Genomic DNA, 9,721 nt, shown 5'->3' on the forward strand with positions numbered 1-9,721 from the left:
AAATGGGCATCCAGGGAGCCTTGCTGGTCTATCCCCAGTCACTCTTCAGAACCCCGAGGACTTCTACATAGAGACCAAAGGGTCTGCTCTCATCTGGGGCCCCCTCAACTCTTCCCTGACATTTACAATGACTTTGATCTGAAGGAACGGGTCATATTCTTTCCCATCTGGCCTCATTAACCACCTTCCTGACAGCCTTTGACATCTCATCAAGCCCTGCAGGAGGGGTTCCACTTACTTAGGGGGCCATGAGATCTGGGAAGTCTCCCCTCTTACCCACTGGGGGTATGGGAGCACCTCTCCAACTCTTGAGTCTAGACCGTTTGGACACAAAGTCTCTACATTTTAGAACTTTTTCAATTCTTCATACCAAAAAGACAAGTGAGGGGGTGGGAGAGACAGTACAGCAGGCAGGGCACTTGTCTTGCACATGGCTGACCTGAGTTCAATCCTGGGCACCAGTACAGCCCCTGGATCCACCAGGAGTGATCTCTGATCACAGAGCCTGGAATGAGTCCTGTGCATCACCAAATGTGATTCTCAAATAAAACCAAGATGAAGATGAAGAAGAAGATGAAGAAAATGAAGACAAAGAAGATGAAGAAGAAGAAGAAAAGTGGATGAAGAAGATGACGATGACGACGACGATGAAGTAGAAGGAGGAGGAGAAGGAGAAGAAGAAGAAGAAGAAGAAGGAGGAGGAGGAGGAGGAGGAGGAGGAGGAGAAGAAGAAGAAGAAGAAGAAGAAGAAGAAGAAGAAGAAGAAGAAGAAGAAGAAGAAGAAGAAGAAGAAGAAGAAGAAGAAGAAGACAATGACGACAACAAGTCGAATTATAGAAGCTCCCAAGCAATGTTTAAGAGGTCTGGGATCAGATCTCAAACAACTGAAATGGTGCTGTGTTTGGCCTAGGGGTACAAGGTGCCCATATGAAGGTGGGGGAACAGAACGATGGCATGCAATGCCAGCAATTCAACACAGAAATCCAACACAGTCCTTGTGCGGACAAAATATGCACTCCTGGGCCTCAGCTCTCTCCCCTCCCCAAGATTGAATTTTCCAGCTTTCCTGTCCCTCCACCCACTGAGATCCCTGCTTATTGGGCAAAGTTCAATCAAGTTCACATGACAAGGAACAAACAGGGTGGAGAAGTCACAGATCTGCATTTCTATGCTAGCCTTTGGGAGATGCTGCTTGTCCAAGATTAAATGCACTGCAGCTGTAAGCAAGATATGGTGGGGGTAGAGGGATGTCTGTAGTCTTCAAATGAGCCATTTAGGCAGCCATCGAGATATGGCACCTCAGAAACCACTGATTTCTACATACAGCAGAGCTGGGCTCTGAGCACCGCTGAGCCCTCACCCAGCTGTTTATCCTCACAAAGTCAGACAGCGTCCAAGTCACTGCTGACAATGTCACAGTCACCGAGCCTGACGGCTTGTTTTTTTGTATCAACGTGTATGAGCCATACATGCTCACAAGTGTGCGTTGATGAGGACAGATAAAAAAAAAAAAATAAGACACCAAATTACAGATCTAAAGTGCATTTCCATTCAGCCAGGGGATCAAGAAAGAGATGAATGTAGGTATCTCCTAGATAGGAAAGAAAATCTATCAGTACTGCCTAAACTTCTGTTAGGATGCCTGCATCTAATTCCTTTCAACAAAATCAATAGAAGGAAACTCTACTCCAAGCGCCCTCCCTTGCTCCAAAGGACTAAGCAAACTTGGATCTTTTCTCTCTGTTTCTACGCATTACATAAGGAAGGGACAGACTGGAAACTCTCTTCACTTGGCTCTGGGTAGGAAGTTGACCGACACTGGCCCATGGGGAATGAAGGGGGTGTCTTCTATGCAAACAACAACTGAGGACCATTCTCATTCTGGTCCATCCCCACCGGGCGCCCAAGGAAACGTTGGCTCGGGCCTGCCTAGCTTTCACACTAGCTGGATCAAACTTTCCATAGGTCAAAAAGGTAATTGTTTTGGCTTAAAAGGCTTGCTTTCCCCATTTCTGCTGACAAGAAATAAGCACCAATTCTGTTGATGTCAACAAAGCATGCAATTAGGCAGAATGGGCAGTGATGTCAACCTGTGCTTCCAAACCGAGATGGGTCCAGGGAAATCTTTCACAGCTACCCAACCACCGAATTGTGCCTGCTCCAAGTGGGACTCGGGGTGCTGCATCCTAGCAAGACTCACTATTCACCTGCTTAGACCTTTTCCCTGCATTAACACTAAGTGATCTTCCGTTTCCTGCTAACTCTGAGCATTGTGGGTAACCAACATTTCTTGGGGTACTTCCTATGGCCTGCCATGAGCACACTTGTGATTAGTCTTTCTACCTCTCCTCATCTCACAAAATTTTGGAATTCCTTCTCCTTCTCAAAGGTGAGGGGGTAGATAAGGAGTATGCCGAGCCAGTTTTATCACCAAGGAAATGGCCTCAGAGACAGAGGGGGGCTTGTCCTCAATAAAGAAGCTCCCTGATGCAAGCACCAGCCTTCCAATTCATAGCAACTAGCAGCAAGAGCCAGCTGCCTGTCTTCCCCAAACCCCAACGATGCTCTCAACTTATCCACCTCAACAATGGTCATAGCTGGGGGGAGACAGATGCACAGAGGACACCCCTCCCAACCTCGACAGTGAGAGGGTCCAGTCTCAAACTCCATTGGTCCCGATGGCACCTTGGGGTGGGAAGGAGAGGAATTTCTCCACAAATTTACAAGTATACTGAGCCTGCTTCACACTGAAAGAAGCTTTCAGTCAGGTATGGACTGAGACAAGGCAGAAGCTCCAGGTTAGGGTTTAAGGTAGTTCATTGACTTCTCAATTTCTGCTCCCCTATCTTTAACCTCAGAGAAATGTGAAGAACCAATACAATGGGTCACTGACTGGACACACATCAGGCTTGTGGTCTATCCTTTCATCTTCTGTATGAACTGCCTGACTCTGTCCTTTCTCCTTTTCTGTACTTCCATTCCTCCTTTCCTTCTACCCTTCTTCCTCCCTTCTTTCCTCCCTTCCTTCCATCCATCCTACTTTTCTTCTTTCCCTTCCCTCCCTCCCTTCTTTTCTTCCTTCCTTCCCTCTCTTCCCTCTCTTCCTTCCTTCCTTCATTCCATCATTCCTCCTTCCTTCCTGCAGGATCAGAGTGGGGATATCAGAAAAGAGGCAAGAAACAAGCTGGAAGGTTTTAGCTCTGTAGAAGGAAGGAGGAGCTCAAGGCTATGGATTCCCTATATCCAGAAGCACAAGTTGGCTCAGAATCTCTTCTCCCTGGTTTGAATCTTCCCAACTGTGCCCTCAGTGAGGGGGAGGTAAAAGAACACTGGTAGAGAGCCCTGGTCTGTAGACACTGAGAAAGAATTCTGTACCAAGCCCAGTCACAGCCAACGTCCACCCATTAACTCTGGCCATCGTGAGACGCAGTTTTCTCCTTCAAGGAAACAATCAGACATTTGAGTCCTGGGATTGGGAAAGGACAGAGCTGGCATCTACAATGCCACCATCAGAGAGGGACAGGGAATTGGGATGGTGCCATCTCCAGCTATTCCAGAACAGTCTGCAGGAAGGTGAGGATTCTCATGGGACAGCAGGGCCAGTGAGCCAACAGCCCTCAGCAGGGCCCTGGGGTCCTCTTGGGACTAGTTTTCTTTGTTGAGCCTTTCAACACCCTCTGTCTTCTCTGCCTCTTAACCTGGGGGGACCTCAGTACCATCCTGGCAGCAGCTCGAACCAGACTCCGCTTTTCAGAAATCTGTCTGGCACTGTCCTGTGACTTATCTCTCAGTCCCGTCACCATTATTCATGCGAGGCAGACTCCTCACACAGTCACAGCACTGGGCTGGCTTCTGAAGGTGACTCTGTCCCAGCCCTAAGACCTTGCTCCTAGAAGCATGCTCGCTGCCAGGAAAAAACTTCCCTGAGCAGAGAGGCTCAGAACAACGGCTTTCCACCTGCGGGCCAGGGGGGGCCAGGACACAAGGTGGGGGGTAACTAACACCACGTGGGAGTGACTCCCTGAAAACAATCAATCACAGCATGTCCTATGGCAGCCCTGGGCTCTGTTTGATAATACACAGAACAATTCATTCAGATCAACCCAAGTACTCACCCCCGTGGCTATCTCTGGACTCTATACAGTCCAATCCTTGCTTATCGCAGAGGGCTAAATATTTTGTGTTTACCTTTTCTCCCCTCTTCCCCTTCTTTAACATCCTGATTCTATTCTGCGGCTAGTGCTTCCTGCTTGGTATATTTTAGGCGATTTTAGACATGACCTCACATCCTGGCTGGTTTCACAGCCACAGCTAATGGCGGGAGCTCTGCTAATGGCCCATGCATCTATGCATGAGGGGAATGGGTTACAAGCAGCAGAGTCCAGAAGGCAATAAACTGACATAACTCAGAACTTGGGGCACTGGAAGCCGAGACTTGGATTTCAATCTGTGTGGCTTGGGATAACTGACTTGCCCTCTCTGAACGTCAGTTCATTCTTTTGATTAGGCATCATAGTAGGTGCTCCTTCATGGGGATCATTTCATGGGGAAGATGAACAATGGATAATGCATAAAAATATCTTAGTATAAAGACCAGAGCAACAGTATAGTGGGTAGGGTGTTTGCCTTACATGCGGCAAATCCAGGTTTGATCCCTGGCATCACATATGGTCCCTTGGGTCGGCCAGGAGTAATTCCTGAGTGCAGAACAGGGAGTAATCACTGAGCACCACCAGGTGGCAAAAAAACCTTCACATAATGCAAACTATTGTTATTCATCAGGCTTCCAAAGTCTGGGATAGCTTTCTCCCTATAATGCCTCACATATCCATAAGCTTCTACTAACTAGTCTCCTGTCTCTAACCTCTGCCTGCCCACCCTATTCTCAAATATCTCCTGATGAGCTGAATCATAAATAATGCATATTTCATTGTTTCTTATTTTTTATGTTTTGTGCAGCTGTTTCTTTTTCTCGTAATTTGCACACTGGACCTCCCCAAGGTTAAGAAGCAGTATGTCAGGGGCCTGAGAGATTGTCCAATGGATTGGAGTACATGCTTTGCATGTGAGAGGCTCAGGTTCAGCCCCCAGCACTGCATGATGACCAACAAGAACATCTCCAACTACTAACACCCAAACTCAAAGCCAAAATATAGCACTGCAGGATAAAGCACCCAAACCAAAAGAATAAGACGAAGTCAACTGTTAAGGACACTGCCACTAGGGAAAAATCACTTAGCATAGGGCAAGATTTTTGAAGAAAAGAGAAAGACGGCAGGCCTCCTACACTTTGCAAAAGCTCATCCCAAGGCAAATAGTTTTCTTGTTTATTGAGGTCTCTCTTTTACTTCAAATCTTTAAGGTCCACCTGAAATCAGTTGAGTCAGGAATCAAAACATTGGCCCATAAGAGTCACCAAATCCATTCCACCCATCTCTCCAAGACATTCACCCACACTCTGATTACCTTTTCCAAGTGCCTGTATTTTTTTTTCTTTTTACCAGCTTTTCAGACCCTCCCTGACCATCTCCCTCTCTTAGCTCCAAGTCATACCGGCCCTCTTTATGTTGTTCTAAATCCACTGGGGTTTTCACAGAACTCTGAGGCATGTTCCAGCCCCTGTCCCTCTGCTCAAAGGCAGCCTAAACCTTCAGGTTCTGCTCTGCTTTCTCAGTTGCTCCTTGCCAGGCCTTGGGGTTTCTGTGCGGAACTTTCCAGACCACCTGTGCATTAATGTTTCAGACAGTGCTCTACTATATTATTTCTGCCTCTGTGGGTAACCACAGGTCCCTAAGCCTCGTGGACGGGGATCATCTGTTTAAAGTGAAAACCTGTCATTTATTCTGGCAGTTTTTATTTATGAGCCTGTGTGCTGTATCCCTGTGGCGTCAATATTAAATAATAATATCTCTGGGGTGAAAATAAAATCATTCATACGAACTGACAACTTCTTGGGAAAATAAGAAGTAAACCCAACCATGAATTCTGGTTGTGGCTAATTGTACAAGAGGAGGGAACACAGGCTGGCTCAACAGGTAGATGCGAAAGCAGAATAACAATTTGCATTTTTACACCTTCTTCCTTCAAGAAACGGAAACACCCAAGAAGCCAAGTGTTAAAAGAAACTCGAGTGAAACATTTCCTTGGAATCAAACCCCAATTCATGCCAGCATCTGCTAAGCAGCTTTTCACTTCTAAGCAGAAAGACTCCAAATAATAATAACAATAATAATGCCAAGTAAAATGAAAAAGAATTCTGGAACATTGAGCAGAACACTGTTCAAAAAAGTATTATTTTTTTTTTTGGCATTCTGTGAATTTCCTATTACATCAGTTTTATGATTCAGCATTTTCCATTTAATTTACGGAGGGTCCTATATAGCAAGGCAAACCCAGATTTCTTGCAGGATACTGGATCCCAAGTTAGCCGGCCAGCAATGATTAGATTCAAGTAACCATACTATTGCTTGCCAGAATTCAAAGCATAGAGGAAAGAAAGCCATGAAGAAAAAATGAAGTGGGAGGGGTCTCTCTCCCTGTTCTGAGGGTCTCATTATTCTGACATTTTAAAAGAGTTGATTTGGGGGGGGAGGGGAAGGAGGGAAAAATCAGCTTAGTGCCATTTAGTCTAATACTAACGAAGCCGAGAAATGTGCAAATTATGAGCTGCCATGCACCAGCCAAACGTTCCAAAGGACAGCGTTCAAAAGAAGCCGCTCAAGTCGCCTTTGGCTGACGGCAAAAAAAAAAAAAAAGCGTGTTACAAAAGAACTCGAATTCTTTCCCGGCGTCTGCAACTTGGCTGTGGAGTGACCACGCAGGAGGAGTTGGAGCGCGCTGGCTAGGCGAGGTGCAGCGCCGGTGCATAAGAAAAAAAATCACATATATATATTTTTTATATAATTGGGTCCGGGCCGTGAGGATCGACCTGGTTGGACCCCGAAAGGTGCGTCTAGGCAGCGTGTGGCTTGGAGAAGGAAGGAAGGAAGGAAGGAAGGAAGGAAGGAAGGAAGGAAGGAAGGAAGGAAGGAAGGAAGGAAGGAAGGAAGGAAGGAAGGAAGGAAGGAAGGAGAGAGAGAAAGAAAGAAAGAAAGAAAGAAAGAAAGAAAGAAAGAAAGAAAGAAAGAAAGAAAGAAAGAAAGAAAGAAAGAAAGAGGAAAAGAAAAGAAAAGAAAAAAAGAAAAGAAAAGAAAGGAAAAGAAAAGAAAAGAAAAAAGAAAGAAAGGCGAAGTTGGGCGCGGGGAGGCAAAGAGCTGCGAGGTGGCTGTGCTGGGGGAAGCCAGCCTGCGTGGAGCGGGGTCTAGGGGAGTAGGTAGGTGGGAAAGACGGGAGAGCGGGAGGCTCCCCGGGTGCAGCGAGTGCGGGGGAACCAAGAAGGACATGACTGGACCGCGTGGGGCTCTGGAGCGAGTGCGGGAGGGCGAGACAGGGACCCCAGCGAGGGAGCGCGCCAAGTCCGCGGCACTCCTAACCCCTCTCCCGGCCACCCGGAGCAGCAGAAGCTGCCCAAAAAAACTCGCCACCGCCTCCTGCAGCCGCCCAGAGCGCACGCCATGGGGTCCCCGGCCACCCACCCACCCCACGCGCGCCCCGCCGTTGGAGAGGACCCGGGTGGGGTGGGGTGGGATGGGGCGCTCACCAGGTAGCAGAGGAGGAGCAGCGCGCAGGCAGGGCGAGCGCCCAGGCCCGGGGGGACCATGGCTGCGGGCGGCGGGGGTGCTTGCTGCTGCTGCTGCCGCTGCCGCTGCTGATGCTGCTGATGCCGCCGCGGCCACCCGAGCCCCGCGCCGCGCCGCCGCTGCATGGCCAGGCGAGGCGAGGCGAGGATTGGAGAGGCGAGGCCGCCCGGGATCCGGGCCCGAACAGGTCACCTGGTGTGTGCAGGGACCGGCCCCCGCCCTAGGCGCCACCTTCCCTCGCTTTCCCTTCCCTTGCTTCCCTTCCCTGCCCTGCCCTGCCCGCCCCCGGCCGGGCCGGCAGCAGCCGCCGCGCGCGCGGGGCCACCTGCAGCCGCCGGACCCGCCGCCGCCACCGCCCCCGCAGCTCTCCGAGCCCGCCGGCTCCTCCCCGCGTCCTGCCCGGCCTCCCGCAGGCTCCCTCCGGCCCCACCGGGGACGCCCACGCGGGTCCCGGGCCGCCCCTGGTCCCGCCTCCCCTCTCCTTCTCTTCCCTCCCCTCCCCTCCCCGGCGCGCCCCCCGCTTTCCCTTTCTTTCTTGGCTCTGCTCTCCCGCGCTCTGCCTATCCGGGATCCCCCTCCTCTCGCGGGTTCCTATTCCCTCTCCCCTGCACCCCCTCTTTCTCCTCTCTCCACCACCACCAACACCCCCACTTTGCTTCCAGTCCTGCGCTCCCCTCTCCCACCACTCTTGCCACGCGAAAGAAAGGCGCGCAACCCCTTTTGCCCGCCGGGGCGGTGCACCCACCGGGGGTCGTTCGTACGCGCACCCGGGCTGCGCTGCGGGGTTGGGTTGGGTTGGGTAGGGTTGGGGGGACGTCGTTCCCGCGGGCGCCAGGGCCTTGGCGCGCGTGTCCCCCCTCTCCAATTGCGCCACGCAGTGTGACCCGATTGCCGTTCCTTTCCTTGCGCATTTTGGACCCCGGGCTGTCTCCACCTGGACACCTGGATACCTGCCTGCAAGAGTGGGGTCCCCTCCCTGTTGTCCTGTTGGGTGGTGGGTTGGAAGGAGGAGAAAAAGGAGAGGGTTTCGGGGTGCGCCCCACCCTGCCGGCGGGTTCCCCGCGCGCGCGATCCGGCTGGTTTCCCCCCAAGGGTTTTTGGTGCCAGCGGCGCTGCCGCCGCCGTGCTCTTTGTTTTAATTGTCCAGAGGAGAGGCGCCCCAAGCGGGTTCCCGTTGGCTTCGTGGCTCTGTGCCCCCCCGTTTTTGCTTTAAAGCGAAATGGACATGGATTTAGCAAACACCAGCATTGCCCCCCCCCAACACACACCCCGGCTTCTAAAGGAAAGAGGACGAGGTTCTTGAAGCGCACCAATAGCTTAAAAAATAAACACACCCCAAAACTAGGTACCCCTTTGGTCTTGGAGATGTGTGTGCGCACTAGGAGTTCTCCCTGACCTGGCTCTGCCGCGTTGAGGGGCGCGGCCAGAAGGTGGGACACCCCCCCCCATCCCCTCCTGCCCACCCCCATCTCCACCCCACTCTGGTGGAGCAGGGATGTGGGCCCGCGGCAGCTGTCTGAAACAGTTAAGGCACCTTTGAAAGTTCGCACAAGCTTCCCTTGGCACTAGTGGATGTGTGCGGATTGGAAACTAAGAATAGACTGCCAGGCAGAGAGTGGCACAGCCCTCTCCCAGCGGAGGTGCCACAGCGGCGGCGGTAGGTCAAAAGTGGGAGAGGGTGGATGAAGGTGGGGTGCCAAAGCTCTGTGGTTCAACTTGTTTGGGAATCCCCAGTGCCTGAGCATGCCCTCTGCCCTCTGCCCTCTGGTACAAGCCTGGCCATGCTCTGGTTACTCAGCTGAGTCATCCCGACCTGCTTTTAGATCGCCTGAGTGCTATAGCCCGGGGTGTATGTAGGTGAGGGGGACTAGACAAAGGGGTCCTTCCTCCAGCTGCTGGCTTTCAGACTCCAGCTTGCACCCTCATTTCTGGAGGGTTGGCTCGGTTAATTTCTCTGCAGAATTCCCCATTCAAAGGGTGTTGTTGCCCTGCCTACCCAAACACCCCAATTTCTAGACTTTTTATCTGGCTTTTATTTTGGC

At 51.1% G+C, this 9,721-nt stretch overlaps 1 protein-coding gene across 1 annotated transcript in view; it reads right to left on the reverse strand.

Annotated features, from left to right (window-relative positions):
* The window catches only part of SEL1L3 (SEL1L family member 3), a 126,467-nt gene extending 118,536 nt beyond the window's left edge, over positions 1-7,931 (reverse strand). The window contains 1 exon segment of the mRNA XM_049790005.1: positions 7,640-7,931. Within this exon segment, the coding sequence (XP_049645962.1) occupies positions 7,640-7,804 (165 nt within the window). The 5' untranslated portion in view covers positions 7,805-7,931.
* Between the last annotated feature and the right edge of the window lie 1,790 nt (positions 7,932-9,721).

Source organism: Suncus etruscus, chromosome 16, assembly GCF_024139225.1.
Source record: "Suncus etruscus isolate mSunEtr1 chromosome 16, mSunEtr1.pri.cur, whole genome shotgun sequence".
Classification (NCBI taxonomy): Eukaryota; Metazoa; Chordata; class Mammalia; order Eulipotyphla; family Soricidae; genus Suncus; species Suncus etruscus.